Raw genomic sequence first — 20,645 nt, 5'->3', positions numbered from 1 at the left:
AAAAAAACAAGATGGTAGTTCAGATAATATGGCTTTTATATCTGAATTTGCAGTATTTACAATATTTCATTTTTTTTTCTAATGAGGTTTAATTATAGATACAATTGATGGGAATGTGGATAATTTGAGGGAAAAAAAGAAATGAGATAATCCTTGTGAGGGGCAGCGTTGTCTAAAAAGTCAAAGGCCTTGATTTATCAGGATCGGCGTTGTTCACATCAGTCATTTTGGTGCAGCTGCCAAAGATGCCATTCTTTTGTTGCACAAATATTTACTAACTTTTCAAAGTGTTTTACATCAGATTTCTGGTGTGAGCAGTTTGATGAATTATGGCCAAATTGTTGTGTCTCTACTTTTGTATTTCCAGCTAACCACTAATAGTTACATTGTCTCTGGGGGTTCCTCTGCGGGTTCCTCTGGGGTTTCCTCTGAGGTTTCCTCGGGGGTTTCCTCTGGGGGTGCAGTGATACTTTGTGTCTAGTTAGAAATCCATAAGTCTGCAGTCCTCTGTGTCACTGTATGTGACTGCAGACTTATGAATCCTCACATCGTGTGCTCTGTGCGCTGAGGATATCTTGTTTCAGGCTATGTGCACACTAGAAATGTGAAGTTTCTCAAGAAAATTTCTTGAGAAACTTCTGGGAGTGAAAGATTTCCGGACCTCCGGAAAAATTCCGCACCAAATCCGCATGCGAAGCGAATTTGCCGCGATTTTCCCGCAGGTGGTTCCCTGCGGATTTTGCAGGCTGTACTGCCGAAATCCGCAGGGTACCTGCGGAAAAGAATTGACATGCTCATTTTCTCAAGAAATTTTCTCGAGAAATTCTTCTCAAGGAAATTTCTTGAGAAAAATCCGCACAGTGCGCACAGCTATTTTTTTTTCTCATAGAATTTTCTGGGAAATGTCTGCACAAAGATTGCAGACATTTCTCAAGAAATTTCCGCGGCAAATCCGCGGGTAAAACGCACTAGTGCGCACAGAGCCTTAGAGCCGGAAACAGTGGTCACGTGGCCGTGAGTAAGCGATATGCAGACTCCGAACCATAATCTGTCTAGATGGGTGCGGCCCTGATAAATACAAGTGTATTGAGTGAGGCCGAGCCCCTGTAGTCAGATTCTGGCAAGGTAGGAAGGTAATCAACACAGAGGAGGATAATCTAATACTACAGATGAATTTACAACATTTCGGTCAAGAAATGGCAATTCAAATTTAACATTATATAAATGTAAGATCATGCACTAGAGCCAATGAAAGAAAATATAAAAAAGTATGCACTAAATTGTAAAACTGGATGAAAAAGACGTGGGTGGGTGGACAGAGAAAACTCAACTTTAGTGACCAATGCTAGACCATTGCTTTTCAAGGCAAGTAAAATCATTAAACTAATTAAAAAAAGGCATAGAGGCTCATGGCAAGGACATAATTTTGCCTCTATACAAGTTACCAGTACGCCCAGACTCAGAATACTGTGTATAAATGTGGTCTCCAGTGTATGAGAAGGACAAAGCTGAACTAGAGCGGGGGCAGAGAAGAGCAACCAGGGGTATTAAGGGAATGGGTGGGCTGCAATACAAGACAGGTTATTAGACTTGGGGTTATTCAGCTTAGGGGGGATCTTATTACAATGTACAAATATATCAGAGGACAGTACAGAGATCTATGTACATCCTCTATGCTGTATGTATAGTGACACTATGGGACTCTGCCACGTGATGTAGAAATGGTCGATTGACTTAGAAATGTTGAAGGAGGCCTGGGTGACTTTTTTTTTTTTAAGAGATTACAGATTATGAGCAGTAGATTTTGGAGATATGACGTTGATCGAGCAGAACGAGAGTGATTGCTAAATGTGGGGTTGGGGAGAAATGTCTCCCCGTGTATGGGGCATCTAATATCTGCCTGATGAGGTTTTTCCCTCTCTCAGCATCAAACCCTTATTTTATAGGATAAACATATAGTCTTTTAACCTTGAAACTTTGAAATTGTTCATGAAACTAAACTTTTAAGACTGGAAAATAAAACTCAGATAATGATTTACACTTTTATTTCATTAATGTTATATTGACTCCACCAATGTCTGCCGTCAGCTCCCCACAATCCGGGACACATTCATACACGATTCAGCCCCTGAGAAGTGATGCTGCAGATGAGAAGAAATCACTATTAGTATATAAATGTGACAAAAATATGTTTTCTATGTAAAATATACAATAAATTATTTTATACCTCGATGTGGACTTTACAAATGTAAAGAACGTGTCCAAGAACAATGCAGTCAAATGAGTTTTCCACGTGTCTTGGAAGACATCAGGGATCCAGGCTTATATAAACCATGGTTTATTTTCTGCTACTACAACCAACATCAGCTTCCTATAGTGACCTTACCGACATCTGAGCTCACCGGGATTCACAAGTCTCCATCACTCAGTGAGATATAAATATTACCCTATTTCTGGGGATTTTCAATAAAAAAAACCCTCTTTATTGAGTGTACAAAACCAGTGATAACCCGAATACTGCATAATATATGGTATAATAGTATTATATAACTGTCCTTTTATGGCAAATATCAAAAAAGTGACCGCCGAGATTAAGACACATGTGAACAGGTGCAAGCCATGACAACTAGTCAATGTAACCAAAAAAATACAGCAGCGATCTGACAGTTTCTATAGCAGTAATGTAATTACAATTTCCTATATTTAATGTTTTCAATATAGGAAATTGAAATTGCATTACTGCTATAGAAACTGTATTAAAAAATTAGATAGTAAAGGCGGCGTCACACGCTACGATATATCGTGCGATATGTCGTTGGGGTCACGGATTCCGTGGCGCACATCCGGCATTGTTAGAGATGTCGTAGCGTGTGACAGCTACGAACTACTGTGAACGAGCAAAAATACTCACCTTATCGTTGCTCGTTGACACGTCGTTCATTTTCATAAAGTTGTTCCTTCTTCTGCGCGCCGGTGGTTCGTCATTCCCGAGGCAGCACACATCGCTCCGTGTGACACCCCGGGAACGACGAACACAGCTTACCTGCAGCCGCTGGCAATGCGGAAGGAAGGAGGTGGGCGGGATGTTATGTCCTGCTCATCTCCGCCCCTCCGCTTCTATTGGCCGGCCGCTGTGTGACGTCGCTGTGATGCCGAACGTCCCTCCCCCTTCAGGAAGAGGTTGTACGCCGCCCACAGCGACGTCGTTAAGGAGGTAAGTACGTGTGATGGGGGTTAACTACATTGTGCGCCAGGGGCAACGAATTGCCCGTGACGCACAAACGACGGGGGCTGGTGCAATTCCACGATATATCGTGGCGTGTAACGCCGCTTTTAGTGTCCAAATTGGTTAATCAATGAGAGACCAACAGCCAGCGACGTTGGAACCATAATCTTATATGCCTCTATCCGGTAGAGGCATATAACACTATTTTATGGCTATAACTCCCCTCACTATAAGGCTGTGTGCACATGCTGTGTTTCTGTTGTGTTTTTGACTCATATTTTCTGTGTAGATTTGTCACAAAACCTGATAGGTTTCCTGATGCCAGCAGTGACTGAGAATCCTGAAGTGTCACCTTGAGTATTTTTTCCTTGCAGATTTAATTCTGCAGCGTACCAATTATTTCAGCATTTAGGCAACTTCACCTATACTAATGAGTGAGGAAAAATCTATACCAAACTCTGCATCACACCGAGCGTCCTGCTCTCTAGCACTACTAGCGCCCACAATACTCGTCGTTCTGTCTGGCTCGATACCTCTGTGTTGGTTTGATGAAGGTCAGAATAGACCGAAACGTCACATGTTTGACACTTGAGCCACAAATTAAAGATTCTCTTTTCGCTGCCATTTGAGTGCCGTAGTCTTCTTACATACTGATATGGAGTGGGATCCTATCCTGGCACCAGCATATATTTTGGGGTGACGTATTTCTTTTTCATTTATGTATGGTAAAATATCATGCCAAAAAAACACTATAAACCTGAAGATGTGGGTTTAACACTAGAACTACTAGACTCGTGACACCTATATAGAAATACATAGTGCGAAGTAGTCAAAATGACTACCTCAGTAGTTCTAGTGTTAATCTACAGGTTAATAGCATTCTCGAGCATGTTGCATTGAAAGTCCAGCAACTGGCAGGAAATTAACTTTATACCTCCCAGTAGCTCCTGCTTTCAGTCAGTCATGGATCAGTCAACACTCAATACATAGTGACCAGCGGCTGTAAGCGCACCCCAGCACTGAAGCACTGACTGACCGCCAGCTCTCATCTGATGCAAGGTAAAGCCGGCTGTCAGTGTTGGGGAATGGTTACAGCTGCCACAATCCACGTACTGAGCGGTGACTGAAACTCCTTCAGCTGTGACTCTGACTGAAAGCCCAGGACTACTGAGAGGTGCAAAGTTCATTTCCTCCCAGCAGTGGGGCTTTCAGTGCAGCGGATGCACAGTCTAACCCCATACCTGCAGATTATAAGCATTTTTGATTGATTCTATTTAAATATTATAGATCAATGAAATTGTAGTATAAAATGTGCCATTCTAATTATCATGTCAGAGTTTTAATGAATTGACTGCAATTGCAAAACATCTCACATAACATAAAGCTTTGAATCATTTATTCTTTAATACATAAGACTAAACCTTTATTTTTACCTACAAATATATGCATCATCCACATCAGCTATTTTAAATTAGACTACTTATTAGCTTGGCCAAATTAAGGTTAGTGGAAAGCCCTGAGCAAAATACGCCATCCCATTTCTAGAACATGTGTAAAGTGGCACAGGGCAGTAGTCGTGATCGAGGTGTTCATTCTCTTATACCTTCCAACCATCCCAGATTCAGAGGGACTGTCCCAATTTGAAGGCTCCCTCCCGCAGTCCAGCTGTTCACTGCTTTTGTCCTGGCTCTTCCTCTCAGTGTGGTGAGTAAATTAACTCAGTTCAGTGCATGAATTAACTCAAGAAGAGCAATGCATAAATTAAATTCTCATCTGCTCTGGTTTGTAGATGAGCTCTTTTGCCCTTGGACAGCAGCTCTACCACTGAGCTACTGCCTACACTATGAGACAGAGGAGGATTATTCAGATTATGCAGATCATTCAGATACATAGAGCTATAGATATACACTGCATCTCTATGTAAGTGAAGGAAAAAGTCAGATTCTTTTGTTCATATAAACCTATTATAAAGAATTGAGAAAAAATGATAGAAGTATAATATCAGAAATTTGACAAAAATATATAATAATGAGCAATTTCAAACAAATAACATTTACCTCATGTCTACTTTACATCATCACCATCTCTAAAATGTTCTTTTACTTTGTTAGGAATGGATGTTAGAAGTTTTGAAATTGTAGCAGTAACTTTTCAATTTTTTTTCAAGGATATTTACAAAACTTTTTTTTTAGTGACCTATTCAGTGTAATGCGGTGTTCAGGTCCACACCAGTGGGGTGCCACGGCAGCGTCAACCTCTGTTCACATTGCAGAGTCCGACAGGCAACCTGATGCTCAGAATCAGCTGAGTCTTTTTCACTGCTTTCCAATCCTGCAGGAGTTGATTCCTGTGGAGTGGTGTGAAACTCCTTGTGACTCAGGTTGCGAATTCCTGTTCAGCTGTCTCCTCCCTATTTAAGGTTTGGGAGTTTTTGCTGCTGTCGGTAATCGCTTTAGCTACTGCTCCTGCGATTCCGGTCTTTGTGGAGAACATTCATTGGTGACCAGTAGTGTGCTTTTGGAGTGGTGTGGAAGTTTCCCCGTAGTGCATTTACTGCCTTCTATATACTTTGTTCCCTCCCCGTACATGTATAGGCTCTTGTTTGTGTGCAGTGTGTCCAAGTTTTATTTTTACCCTGTTTCTGTCAGTTGGTGGGGCTTGTTACCGTGTGTCCAACCCAAAGGGTTGGAGATGTGGGGAGTTAGAACAGTGCTCGGAGAGGATTTATGGTCAGGTTGGCGGCCCAGACCTCGCTGCCTTCAAACGTACCTCTGAGATACGGGACAGCGCAGGGACCCCAATCTGAGGGCCAGTGTAGGTGTCCCTAATAGCCAGTTCATACATGTGATATTTAGTTTTGAAGTGACTTTGTTGTTGACCTGTGAGACCCAGATGGGGGATGAGGCAGGTTTATCCCTGCAGTAAACTTAGCTCAAGTTTTACATTGTAATGTAAGTCAGGTCTTCTCGTGATGGTCCATCTTGTCTGTACCGGTCCACCTTGAGGAAACTCCTGAAACCACTGTATGCTGATACAAATAGCTCCAAGAAAACAGCAGGTATTCAGATTATAAAAGACCATTTCTTCCCACAAATCCGAGGAATGGAATCTTACTGTCTAACAATTCTGAATAAAAATGTGATTTCTCCATTTTAAAGCTTGAATAGAATATAAAATGAGATGGAATGAAAGGTAAACAACATAATAGTGTTTTGTTAGGTTTCCAAAGCAGATGTTCACCTCTCAGCACAATAAAAAGAAAACCTGGTCATTTGCATTTGTGTTACAGAACACTTCCTAAGTGTAGGTGCTCCCAAATTTTTAATCCAAGTAATTCCAGGAAATGTCTGATTACAATATAAATAGCGTGTGGGCCGCAGCTCATTTACAGTTGATTGCATTAAATTAGTGTAATAAAACAATTCAGTAAGTGATAATGTGCATTGCTTCTGCAGAAATAAACTATTTTTGCAAATAAATGAAATTACTAGATCATTTTCTAATATTCATTGTAAACTCAGATGCCATTAAGTTGTTTACCACAGCATAAGGCATCTGAGGTGATACTGGTATATTACATAGTTACATAGGTTGAAAAAAGACCTAAGTCCATCAAGTTCAACCTTCCTCCACCAATTCTACATTTTGTCCCTAAAGGCCCGGTCACACGCAACGATGAATCTAAAATGATATATCGCCGGGGTCACGGATTCCGTCATTGTTAGCGATGTCATTACATGTGACACCAACGAACGGCCGTTAACGATGGAAAATACTGACCAAATCGTCCATCGTTGACACGTCGTTCATTTTCATAAAATCGTTGATTGTAGAGGACGCAGGTTGTTCGTCATTCCCGAGACAGCACACATCGCTGTGTGTGACACCTCAGGAATGACGACCTACAGCTTACCTGCGGCCGCCGGCAATGCGGCAGGAAGGAGGTGGGCGGGATGTTACCACCGCTCATCTCCGCCCCTCCGCTTCTATTGGGCGGCAGCTTAGTGACGCCGCTGTGATGCCGCTCAAACCACCCCCTTAGAAAGGAGGCGGTTCACCAGCAACAGCGATGTCGCTAGGCAGGTTAGTACATCTGATGGCTCAGAACAATTTTGTGCACCACGGGCTGCGATTTGCCCGTGATGCACAAACGACAGGGGCGGGTGCTTTCACCAGCGATATCGCTGCGTGTAACACCCCCTTAAGTCATTTATAACCAACAATGTCATGTGTACTGAGGAAATCATCTAACCCTTTTTTAAAAGCTGTTATAGTATCTGCCATTACTACCTCTTGTGGTAGGGCATTCCACAGTCTGACTGCTCTAACTGTAAAGAACCCTTTCCTATTTAGCTGTCGGAATCGCTTTTCTTCCACTCACAGTGAGTGCCCCCTGGTCCTTAGTTCTGTCTTTGGGAGAAATAAGCCATGTGCCAGTCCTTTATATTGACCACACATGTATTTATACATTATAAATGAGATCTCCTCTGAGACATCATTTTTTCTAAGCTAAGCATATCTAACTTCTTCAACCTCTCATCATATGGGAGGCCTTCCATTCCTTGTAGTAGTCTAGTTGCCCGCCTTTGAACTGATTCTAACTTCTGTATGTCCTTCTTAAAATGCTGAGCCCAAAACTGGATCCCATATTCCAGATGTGGCCTTACAAGTGATTTATAGAGGGGTAACAATACGTTGGGATCACGGGATCTAATCTCTTTTTCTACACCCTAAAATCTTGTTTGCTTTAGCAGCTGCTGCTTCACATTGAGTGCTGCTGCTCAGCTTATTTGTAATAAGAATACCCAAGTCCTTCTCCTGTTCTGTAGTCCCGAGTTTACTTCCATTTAAATGTATACGCAGCTATAGAATTACTCCGTCCTAGGTGCATTACTTTACATTTATCAACATTAAATATCATTTTCCAAGTATCTGCCCATTCTGACATCTTATCCAGATCTTTTTGTAATATTGTACTATTAAGGTCAGTTTTTAATATCCTACATAGTTTGGTGTCATCAGCAAAGACTGACATTTTACTCTCAATCCCATCCACAAGGTCATTAATAAAGAGATTGAAAAGAATCGGTCCTAGCACAGATCCCTGCGGCCCCCACTGCTGACTATAGCCCATTTAGAGAATGTACCATTTATGACTACTCTTTGTTTCCCATCTTTTAGCCAATTCCCTACCCAATTACTCAAACCGGTAATTCAGACCACTCCGGACCAATGCATTGCTTTATTCCAGATTATTAAATGTAATGGAGTTTCATTACTTGATACTTAAAAGTCATCTTCCGATGTCTGCAGCTGTTTTAAAAAACAAAAATAGTACATGGTGAAAAAATTCTGATTTCTTTTTAAAACCTTGGGCTTAAAGGGGTTGTCCACTACTAGGACAACCCCGTCTGATTCCATATGTTTCCCTCAAGTAAAATAATAAAGCCTATACTCACCATACTCCCGCCATTACAGCGGTGCCGCAACTTGCAGGGTAGGTGTCACATAGTGTTTGGTGGCATCTGATGCTGTTCGTACTGCAGAATCTGACACTTCACTCTATGCCTCCTTTGGTGCTTCTGAGTTAGGCCAGAGTCACACTTTCGAGTGACTCACATGAGTTTCACATCGGCATCATCCGGCATGGCAGCACACTCTCCGGACAGGAGCATCTCAGCTTCATAGAAATACATGCAGCTGACCTGCTCCTGTCAGAAGAGTGTGTGACCGTGCTGGGTGATGCCGATGCGAGACTTGCAAGTCTTACTCCGGCCTTACACACACAGGCTCAAGTGTCTACCACCTGTGTTTTTATTAGTGATCGAACATGCAGGAGTTAATTTCTGCTAGCCTGTTGGTTACCACCAGGCTCAACCATTTTAAAAAGATGGGGTGTGACTGTGATAGGTCTCCCGCCACATATGATCCAAGAGGTAACCAGCAGGCTAGCCGAAATTAACTACTGCCATCCCGATTACTAATGAGAACACAGCTGGTCAATGCCCGAGCCTGCCTGTGTAACTCAGAAGCACCAAAGGAGGCATAGTATGGAATGTCAGATTCTGCAGTATGAACAGCATTAGATGCCGCCATGACACTCAGTGACTCAGTGAGTTTAGAGTCAAACACTGTGTGACGGGGGGGCTTACGTGGAGTTGTGACATCACATAAGCCCTGCATCCAATCAGCGCCAACTTCCTTCTCTCTACCTTTGGACCAAACAAATGGGTATTTTCTCTTCAGACAGCTATTTTTGCAGTGGGAAGGTGCAGCTAGCCAGGCACTTGACCTGCAGCGCTTAGATGATTTGCAAAAAGAAACGTGTTCCAGCTCACCGCTCTGGTGTGTAAGTCTGAGGAGTAGACCAGCTGATCCTCCACGGAAATCCCAGGCACAAGGGGATAATAGCAGATACAAAGTAACGAAAATCCAGCAAATCACAGGCAGATGAATTAAAAACTTTCCTTTATTTTCATCGCTTTAAAAATGGATAGACAGCATCCACAAGGCACATAAGATGATTTGCCGTCCTTGGAATAAAATAATGGCTTCAGTCACCAGAGAAGGAGCATCGATTATACAGCAGCTCGCTCTTCTAGCTCATTGAGCTGGGTCCCATGATGTTCAACTGCTCTAATTGGGCATATGGTTACCTCTATGACATTTCTAGGATAAGGATTGTCTACATGTTAACCGTTTTCAGAGCCATCTATTACCAGTCTGGTTTGAACTTATAACTCAGCTAAGACCCTATAAGGAGAATTCCTAATGTCCTCGAAGGGTCATGTGGAGACTCCTCAGAATCCTGTCAATAGTTTTGGGAGAAATTAGAGAGTATTACCAATATAACTAAATACCAATTATATCATGTTAGTTTGTGTGTCTGCAAAGCCCATGTCAATTACAAATAACTTAACAAGTAAATAGAATGCAACTCATTTCTTCTATTGCAAAAACGTAAGCTGGGCATACATATAACCTTGTTGTCAGCTACTATTTTCAGCACACCAGCTGACCATCTAATGTGTAACTATGAGGGTGTGCTAAATCTACCCCCGCACCAGATGACACTACGGAGAAAGAAGGACTGGACATGAATATTAGTGCCTGAACCTTGTGTAAGAGGGTGTCCAGTGCACTGCCGCCCTCGAAGCAAGTTATAGAATGTGATAGTAATGTATTGTATGTGATGTGTATTCCCTTGTGCAATATAGCCAGCCACTAACAGAGGTCACTGGGTTCTTGGTCCCTCAGCTTAAGGGAGTGTGTAGGGAGTACAGGATTGCATGGGTTAAAAGGGGGAGGATGGTCCCCAGCACAGAGGAGATATAGGGAAGAATCTTCCTGGTGCAAGACAGTGTAGAGAGAGACAGAGTAGTGACAAGAAGAGGAAGGACATACAGGGTCAGATGAAGCAGAGTGGAGTTGGGTGGTGTGGAGAAATCAGGCACAGAGCAGAGACAGAAGGAAGGAGGAGTAAAGGAGACTGAAGTGGAGAGGGAGCCCCTCAGCTATCATGTGTAATTCCAGTAAAAAGGAGTAAAAGAGGAGGGCGTCTCTTTCCTAGGGCGGCAGCTGTAAGTACCTGTTGGAACACTATCACAGCTGGGGCATCATCAGGAGTCCATCCATTGATCAAAAGCTGAGCTGTCCGATCAGCCAACATGCTTAGTGTCTGGGTCAAGAAGGAGAGGATTGATCGCCCCATGGTGGCCATAGCTGGGAAGTTGAGTTCTGCAATGAAAGAAACGCCTGTAAAATACAGTACCTGGAAGTAAAAACTGCCTTTAAGAAATGGAAGCTGTGCCAAGAAAATGTTCAGTAAAGTTGTTATGGTTTTCACCGGTGGTGGACTCATTACTGACAGTGCTGGGTGCGAAGTTGATTGTAGTGACTAGGATCCTTAGAAGCCAAACGAAGACCCTGAAGTACAGCTGCAGGCAGGCACCACCTCCACACCAATCCCACACACCACTCTGCCCCACGTGTCTGTACTGTACACTTGTTTCCAGGAAGATAAGCCATTTCTAGAGGGATCCTGCTGCAGCTTATTCCCAATGTTTCACTGAGAACACAAATCTGTACAGGTGATGGTGTAAGATATGACAGTCAGCTTCAATTAAGTGTACTTGACAAACATTTTCCAAACCTATTAATTATTTTATTCTTTGCTTACCAGCAGCCTCCACTATTTAAGTATTTCATGTTTCTTAATCAATCCTACTCTATAGTTTTCAATTTCATTTGCACTTGAAAATAACTTAAGCAGTCATTGCCATTTCAACAAACTTTGACTATAACAAACATTCTAATATATCTTAGCAGAGAATTGTTTCTTTTTCAACTTATGAGCCACTTCTTTCTATCCTCCTACCACCTAAACTGTTTTATCCACTTTAAAAAAAATAGCTCAAATCAATCTTGGTTAAATCAATGTAGACTGCCATCACAGTGAAGCGCCAGGTTACAATTAGCAATTAAAGCCAATGAAGACAAAGAGGGAGAAGAGTGATGAGTAGAGGAAACAAGCAGAGGCAGAGTGAGGAAACAAGCAGAGACAGAGTGAGGAAACAAGCAGAGACAGAGTGAGGAAGCAAGCGGAGGCAGAGTGAGGAAGCAAGCGGAGGCAGAGTGAGGAAGCAAGCGGAGGCAGAGTGAGGAAGCAAGCGGAGACAGAGTGAGGAAGCAAGCGGAGGCAGAGTGAGGAAGCAAGCGGAGGCAGAGTGAGGAAGCAAGCGGAGGCAGAGTGAGGAAGCAAGCGGAGGCAGAGTGAGGAAGCAAGCTGAGGCAGAGTGAGGAAGCAAGCGGAGGCAGAGTGAGGAAGCAAGCGGAGGCAGAGTGAGGAAGCAAGCGGAGGCAGAGAGGAAGCAAGCGGAGGCAGAGTGAGGAAGCAAGCGGAGACAGAGTGAGGAAGCAAGCGGAGGCAGAGTGAGGAAGCAAGCGGAGGCAGAGAGGAAGCAAGCGGAGCAGAGTGAGGAAGCAAGCGGAGGCAGAGTGAGGAAGCAAGCGGAGGCAGAGTGAGGAAACCAGCAGAGGCAGAGTGCGATTCAGCTTATTCTAGAGCTGGATTCACCACTACACTGCTGAGTACTGCTGCATGATTTCCTCCATGATGCTACTATCATTTCTGAACATGTATTAAACCGAGAAACAAGAGCAAGTAATCCCTTGGTCTCTGTTTCCTGTGTATGGCAAACATCATAGCAGTTAGTCTCTACCTATTATTCAGAAAACAGAAAATTATAGATGATGCCTCTGGTAGAGGAGAAGAAAATAGTGAAACATTCAAGATAAATGTCATAAAATGGCCAGAAATTGTATTATTCTTTATATTGACATAAATGACAGCTTTTATATCCTTGTCTTGATTACAAGTAGCCGCAAACCATTGCTTTTCTGGTAAATGTGCATTTCCGAAAAACTCATGTACACTGTATATAGAAATGGAAGTTTTAAAGATTATGGTAATGGAGACCTTTTGGTGACCTTAACGATCAGTAGGTATACATATATCTATATATATTGTTAGGATAAATCTACGATGATCACTTAAGATAATGTTTCTTGTTCTTCTTATGATGTTTCTTTTTTCTTTTTCTCATTGCAGTTAAATACGAAAGAATAAAATTCCTTGTTATTGCTCTGAAGAACTCTGTGGAAGTGTATGCATGGGCGCCAAAGCCATACCATAAATTTATGGCTTTTAAGGTGAGCCATCCATCATTTCTGTATAAAATGTGCCACTTGTGCACTGAACAGTGTCAGTCCAACTACCGTTAAATTGCGCTTTCCAAAATACACTTTCTCGTCTTCCTTCTTCTTCCCCCTAAAAAGTGTTTCCTCATTTAATTTTATTTCAGATTATTGCTCATGTTCGGATATAACAGTGACTTTGCTCCCGCAGAAATCAACCACTGCCGAGATGACTCACACAGTAAATTGGTCAATACTCACATTATAAGCCCCTGATTTATTTTCCGTCTTGCTATGACAGTTTGATCATTTATCTATGTGCAAGTTTCAATGACCTAAAACTATTAGGTTATTACTCGGGTGTATGAGTTTATTAGCTTCTACGTGATACTATCTGCCATGTCATAACTCCGGATAGACTTTATATATTGAAATTCATCTACGTTTCTAGAATAAAAGCTTTAACATTTAACAACTTAGTTGCCTTTTGTGATAACATTTTTGATCTTTGGATTCCAAAGTGAATTGTATAAACTGGATCAACTCAGCATATTTAATAGATCCGCATCGGCAAGACCAGTCCAGGAAAGATGGAGACTCATTACTATTAAATGGCTGCTACTGTGGACAAGTTTCCATCTTATGTTCATCAGATAAATGAATTCATTAAAACTGCCAAGAAGAAAAAAAATGAGTTATGTCCATCGTTCCCGAGATTTAGAAATTAATTCTACATAGTCAGTCTATGTTGTGTAGCTCAGGGGCAGACAGAGTGATGTGAGCCTTCAGGGCAATAAATGCCCCACAGAGAGTTAATAAAAGTCGTCCAAATCTGCCGGATCAGTTGACTATCAAATATATATGGGAGGAGGAGTCTCAAGACTGTCGACCCAAGAGATTATTGTAGCAAGACCCAAGAATTGGAGAATTGGAACTCAATGACTGATGCGTTGCAGTGACCGGGAAAAGTCAGGAGAGATAGATATTAATAAATATCAGTCACTTAAAGAGGGCCAACCACAAGGATTTTCATATATAAACTATAGCCAGTGGTGTACTGGCACTATCATGCTGATTCTATACGTACCTTTAGTTGTGAGATCGGATGTATAGTTTCTGAAATATTGCCAAGTAAAGTTTGTGAAATGCACTGTTATTTGATGAGAGGTGCAACGGAATATATAATAAGTGGGTCGGATTTTGCTAGTTATTCCCAACCCTGTCTGCCTGCCTGTCCTTCCTCCCCCTGTCTCTGTTATTACAGGAGGAGGAAGGAGGGAGGAAGGACAGGCAGCAGACAGGGGCGGGAATAACTAACAAAACTCAACCCACCTATGAGATATTCTGTAGCTGCTATCAATCAAATAACCGTGCATTTCACAAACTTTATTTGCCTGAATTTCAGAAACTATACATCCGATCTCATAACTAAAGTTATGTTTAGACTCAGCCTGATAGTGCCAGTATAGCACTGGCTTTAGTTTATATAGGAAAATATTGATGGTTGGTCCTCTTTAAAGAGGCAATTAGAGGTCAAATACAACCACCTTCCAATCAATAGTTAATACAATATGTCATAGTGTGTCCAAATAACACTACATAGCTCACAATGGACACCATGATATGATGACTAAAATCCCTACCAAAAATAAATAAATATTGCTGCCATACACAATATAGATCCAAAAAGTGACAGAAAATTTTACTGTAGCCTAGAAGCTTCAAATAATTTTGGGGTATATCATGCATGAAAAGGGAATGATTAACGAGCATTAAGAATGCTTCACGATAATTTTTCAGTGTAAATGAGCCTTCAATTTTACTTCAATACAAAATGACCTTTACATGCAAACAGAGGTTCAAACAAGGGGTTCTTTCTTCCACTCGGCAAATTTTAATCCCATCACGACCTATGACATTTTGATATGTCCTAGGTCCGAGGCCCTGCGAACGAAAAAGGGAAAATCATCATAAGTGTGATAGGGTTCACGCAGACGTCTATGCAACACGTTATTCAACTAGAAGTCCATAATTATTGTGCACACTTCGTTAAACAAGATTACCATAACTTAGTACCAGGATCAACCCCAGCTGAGTAGGAAGTGAATAAACACCAATAAATTACTACAAATAAATTTCAATTTTATTTATTTTTATTTCATTCAAATACAAAAAACAAAAGAGCCACCTGGGGGGCGCAGTGCAGTCCAGATATAGTTACTGCAAATTGTATCCACCAATAGAAGGAACAACACATCCACATATCATGACCCCTATATCGCTGGACCGTTTCCACTATCAATGGTTCATATGGCATAAATGATCATTGACTAAATTAATTTAATACCGCCATATAACACTAAAGTTTAATTTAACACCGCCATATGAAACCAAAGTCTACTGGAGATCCATGATGTATTAAATTAGTGATCCCAAATTAAATAAATTAATACACAGTATTGTTAGATAATATCATATACACAGTATATAGTGGAAAGATTACAAATCTAATGTTTAATCTATAACAGCTTAAGTTCAGCTATGTCATATATAAGAATCAATTTCCACTTTACACTGTGTGCATAAGTAAACCACCAGTACATTAATCAAAAATGCAGCTGCCACCTAGTGCCTAGTATGTCTATAACTGGACTTGTAAAATCACCATGCCAGTAACGACATCTGACAGATCTATACAATGCAATATCTAATCTGGCGTTACAAATACCCTTTCCAATACTGATCAAATTACATGAATGGTTAAATACCTGGATAGATGGTTCCTTAATGGAATCTCTGGCTATGCGTCCCACCACCCCTGACGTACGTTTCGCCGCTCGCTTTCTCAAAAGGGGTTGATCCTGGTACTGAGTTATGGTAATCTTCTCTATGGAACACGGTCTGTGCACAGACTGGCCGCTGGTTTTCTGACCCAACTGTGACAGCTTCATCTATTTCTGAGGCTGTCATGCTCTAGTCAGGAGACCCGCAGACAGTACTTTTATTGCCATCTAGGCTCGGACCATGGTGCACAAGAGTTTTTATTAGCCCTTAAGAAGATTTTAAATGGTCTCATTTATTGAAAAGCCCTAAATAACTCTAATCTCAATCTTTATATAGAAACATGAAAAAGCAATGGGACATTTGATGAAAGGATATCCAGGATAAAGTGCAAAGATGTACAGTATAAGGAATGTCTTTGCACCGACACTTACCTATGAGCCCAAGAGATCTAAAGATCTTAAAGAGGTTGTCCACAACTTTTATATTGATGACCTATCCTTAAGTTAGGCCATCAATGTTTGATCGGCCAGGGTCTGACACCTTGCACCCCGCCGATCAGCTGTCCCTGATACTGGCGACGGCAGCAGGTAGCCGGAAGTGCTCAGTTCTGGAGCTGCTCTGTCTTGTGCAGTACCTGGCCGCAGCCACTATCAGAAGATGGAGCAGCCCCGGAACTGAGCATTTCCAGCTGCCGCCGCCGGTATCAACAACAGCCGATCAGAGGTGCAGCGGGGTGTCGGATCCCAGCCGACCAGACATTGATAACCTATCTTAAGGATAGGCCATCAATGTAAAAATAGTGGACAACCCCTTTAATCTGTCTCATACTGACCTGAATTTTATTACTTTACCTGTTACTTAATTTCTTAAAGACTTAGAAGATAATGCTAATAAATTATATTGGGGAACACATACAGTGTATAAATAGACATTTTATCTACATCTTGTCTTAATGCAACATTAAACATTTGCATCAAAGATATTAAAGATTAAAATGAGGTTTACTTGGAGGCTCTTTGTCGTTTACAACTGAATGATCTAGAAGAAAAAAATTGCTGTTCAAATAAAATAATTTCGGTATAAAGCTCGGCACAGTTGAGACTACAATCCAAAGCTATAACCTTCAAATCAAAGGTTAGTTATGTGAGACTGTGCTCTTTATATCTGAGTATCAGCACTGGGATCAGCGGCGGGCGTCTCACAGGCAGCAAGGTCCAAGATCAAACTGATTGGAAGTCTTTAGAGTTCTAAGATAGAATCCCTGGTGCTGCCTTCAAACAACAGAGATTTAAGGAGAGATGTAACAGGGGATTTCAGAAGAGACATATACTGGGAACATTGTCATAGGAGACATCATATTTTCAATCAGGTTTATTTTATAATACATTTAGTGCTTTATTTTTCTGCAAGATCTTTCATGAGAAATGTAAAGTCAAACAATAACGGCTGCTCGGAATAAAGTCTTGGTTCTGATCTATAATAAGCCATGTGGCCTAGATTATGGACATGTAATGTAGTGTTGTAAGAAATGTATGTAGGTAGACTAGGAAGGGGTTAAAAGCATATTTCGTATTCTTGTTGGACACAAGTCCGGTATACATTTATATAGGAATATTGTAAAAAGCCTCCATAGTTTGCTTGTGGTTCCGGTGGCATGAATCTGATGACACCTTCCCTTTAATTTCATGCAGAACAACACATACCATGTCTTAGTAGTGATGAGCGAGCACTACCATGCTCGGGTGCTCAGTACTCATTACGAGTAGTAATGGGTGAGCACTGAAATGTTTGGGTGCCCGGTCCTTGATTTGAGCTGGTCAGACGCGCGGACAAGCTTGACGCAAGTAATGAGCATTATGGAAAGTGAATGATTGGGCAGTTCGGGCTTCCACCACATACAGACAGCCATAAACAGAGCATTTCCATTGGAAGGGAGGGCGGGAGTTTTTTCTACCTTTGTCACACTATATCAGAGAACATTGTGTTCTTAATATCAGAACTATTCTGAGACTGCAAATGGATCTCCATGGGGTGCCTGCATACATCATGCGATGAAGCAAGCCTGTGTATTGCGGTTGTTTCATGGACGAAATATCAGAGCATGCGAGATACTTGTCCGAGTTCCACGAGCACTCTAATGCTCGATCAAGTAACTAACAGTGCTGAGTATGCTCACTCATCACTAGTAACCAGCAGTTGGATGCTCGGATGGGCGTGACTCGTCTGCATGAATATAATGGAAGTCAATGGGGAACACAAGCATATTTACAAGAAATCTTCAGGGAAAAATGGTTGAGTTCCCCATTGACTTCCATTATACTCTTGTCCCGTAAGGCCTTGGGGAAGGTCCAGCGCATAACATGACACACAACAAACTAGGGGTTAACCACAACAAACAAGGGTACAACAGGGACACTTTAACAACGGTGGGCCCTGGCGCTAGGGAGGAGGATGATGGGACACCTCATGCACTCACCTGCAGCTCCACCCTGCACTCCTAGCGAGCCCTATACAGGTTCCGCATCTGTCACTGAGCAGGATACCTGAAACATTAAGAAGCCATGGGGTAACCCTGGCTAGGGAGCTGGCAGGTGAGGAACGCTTGTCCTATTGCTGCATTAAAAACTACATGGTAGGGCAGGTACAACAGACCGGGGAAACAATAAAGGAAAAGGGTCCAACTTCCTCCAGGCCTAGCTTCAGAATGGATTCAGAATAACTGACATTAACCCTTTCAGCTCCAAAGGAAAGAAACTTGTTAATATTAATAGTCTCTAAACAGAATGAGACTCAAGCCCTGAACCTGTCACAGGTCTCTATATGCAAAGAGACTACCGTGATAACTCTGTACACAAGTTGCGCCTATCTGAGTTACGAGTTCTGAGCACCCGAGCATGGTAGTGCTCGCTCATCACTACTTATTAGATAGCAACAATCCTGCTCTTGGGACCTCTGCCTAGGTCTGAGCTCCAGTTCTCAGCAGTGGACACTAAACACTGTATAGAACTGTGCTGCTCTACTCCATACACTGCTTACATCCAGCCAGAGCTGACAACACCTGATAAATGGGGGTGTTGGGTGTCGGACCCCTACAGATTGATAATGATGGCTTAATCTGAGGATAAATCATCTATATTAAAGTAGTGTCTCACCTCTTTAAAACAAGACACCAATAGAGGCACTTATAATATGTGTATTGTAAGTGTATATATGTAAGTAATATGATAGATACAGAAGGGGCCCAAACACTTGCTCCTTATTCAGTATGCGATATGCATGGAGAACATCACAGTCTGATCTTTCTTTATGCTTCATAATAGGCACAAGCAAGACGTCCAAATTTTCTTTTCCTGTATGTAGCACAATTCACACAGACTTTAAAGGAACTGTCATCTATTCGTGCTGCCCAACCCGCAGGCAGCATGAATCGGAGCCTCGCTGCATAATTGCACTCTGGTATATTTCTCTCTGGAACACTCCAGTGTTTCAGAGGAAACATAGTGTGAATATCTCCTCCTTTCTCCGCTTCAGGTAATTGACAGGTCTCCTTCATACATATACTCAGCCAGAGCCGGGTTCGTTTGGGCTATATATATGCTCCCGGGCCAGAACTACATAACCAAACCTCTGAAAAGCAAGAGCGTTTTATAGAAAACTCTTATCAGGCTGCAATCATGCCTTCCAGGATCTGATTCATGCTGCACGTACTTTGGGCAGCATCAATCAGCTGATAAGTCCCTTTAAAGGATTTCACATTACAATCTGAATACATTACATTATTAAATAGATTTTTTTTACACCTAATGTGACTGGTGTCCTTACTGAGAAAATCCGCATATGAATGGCCGCATGATCCTTTTTTTGGAAATTTACATGAAATTTTTGTACATGCAAGCAAAGTTTTCACTATTCCGGTGATCATAAGCCTTTCACATGTAATGGCTCAAGAAGTTTATTAATCTACTGTAGTGACGTAAGTGACCACAGATCAAATAGAGTAAGAAATTCATTAGCTCTTGGGCACCTGTGTGTACACTTAAAGGGGTCAATGAGAGGCCTGGAGGTGAAGACATCTGGACATAACTGGTGGTGCAGTGGATGAGTTGTGTAATACTCAACTAATGTATACCGTAATATTCTGTTTGTGTCTTTTCTTATTTTAGTCATTCTCATCCCTGCATCAAAAACCATTATTTGTTGACCTAACGGTGGAAAATGGACAGAGGTTGAAGGTTATTTTTGGATCTGCGGTGGGATTCCATGCCATTGATGTTGATTCTGGGACTGTCTATGATCTTTATCTGCCCACACATGTAAGTATTATAGGATTCGGTTCTCTTTATTTTAGATTAGGGATGTAACTTCCTATAATTGTTAGAAGAAAAAAAATTGTACAAATGAGCTGAACATTAATTGTCCATAGTATGGTAGTATCATTCATCTCTATTTGAGAACCCAGGAACATAGAGAACAAGTGAGGGTTTAACATCCTCCACCACATTTTAGGTTAATACATGGTGACAGATATAAACAGTGAATAAATATATTGAGAGATTTTTAAAAAAGTATTTGTTTTATGGGTAGGGAAGGGGTGGAAGGTTCAAGCAGGACATAGGTATTTGTTAATGCCAAAAAATAAAAGATCATCCAATTTTCCCATTTGCCACTGGGCCTAATTTAAAAAGGTTGTCCACTACTTTTACATTGATGATGGCCTACTCTAAAGGGGGCTTTACACGCTACGATATCGTTAATGTTTGGTCGTCGGGTTCAAGTTGTTAGTGACGCACATCCGGCGTCATTAACGATATCGCAGCGTGTGACACTGACCAGCGACCTTAAGCGACCTCAAAAATGGTGAAAATTGTTCACCATGGAGAGGTCGTCCCAAACTCACAAATCGGTAATGGTTGATTATCCAGGTGGTTCATCGCTCATG

At 41.7% G+C, this 20,645-nt stretch overlaps 1 protein-coding gene across 1 annotated transcript in view; it reads left to right on the top strand.

Moving 5' to 3' along the window:
- Window positions 1–20,645, top strand: part of NRK (Nik related kinase) — a 432,773-nt gene that overhangs the window by 358,992 nt on the left and 53,136 nt on the right. Inside the window, exons 28-29 of the mRNA XM_075323819.1 lie at window positions 12,837–12,937; window positions 19,870–20,019. Of these exons, the coding sequence (XP_075179934.1) occupies window positions 12,837–12,937; window positions 19,870–20,019 (251 nt within the window). The remainder of the gene's footprint in view (window positions 1–12,836; window positions 12,938–19,869; window positions 20,020–20,645) is intronic.

This window comes from Anomaloglossus baeobatrachus, chromosome 9, assembly GCF_048569485.1.
Source record: "Anomaloglossus baeobatrachus isolate aAnoBae1 chromosome 9, aAnoBae1.hap1, whole genome shotgun sequence".
NCBI lineage: Eukaryota > Metazoa > Chordata > Amphibia > Anura > Aromobatidae > Anomaloglossus > Anomaloglossus baeobatrachus.
Note: the sequence above shows the minus strand (reverse complement) of the source record. Positions and strands in the feature narration are given on the sequence as shown.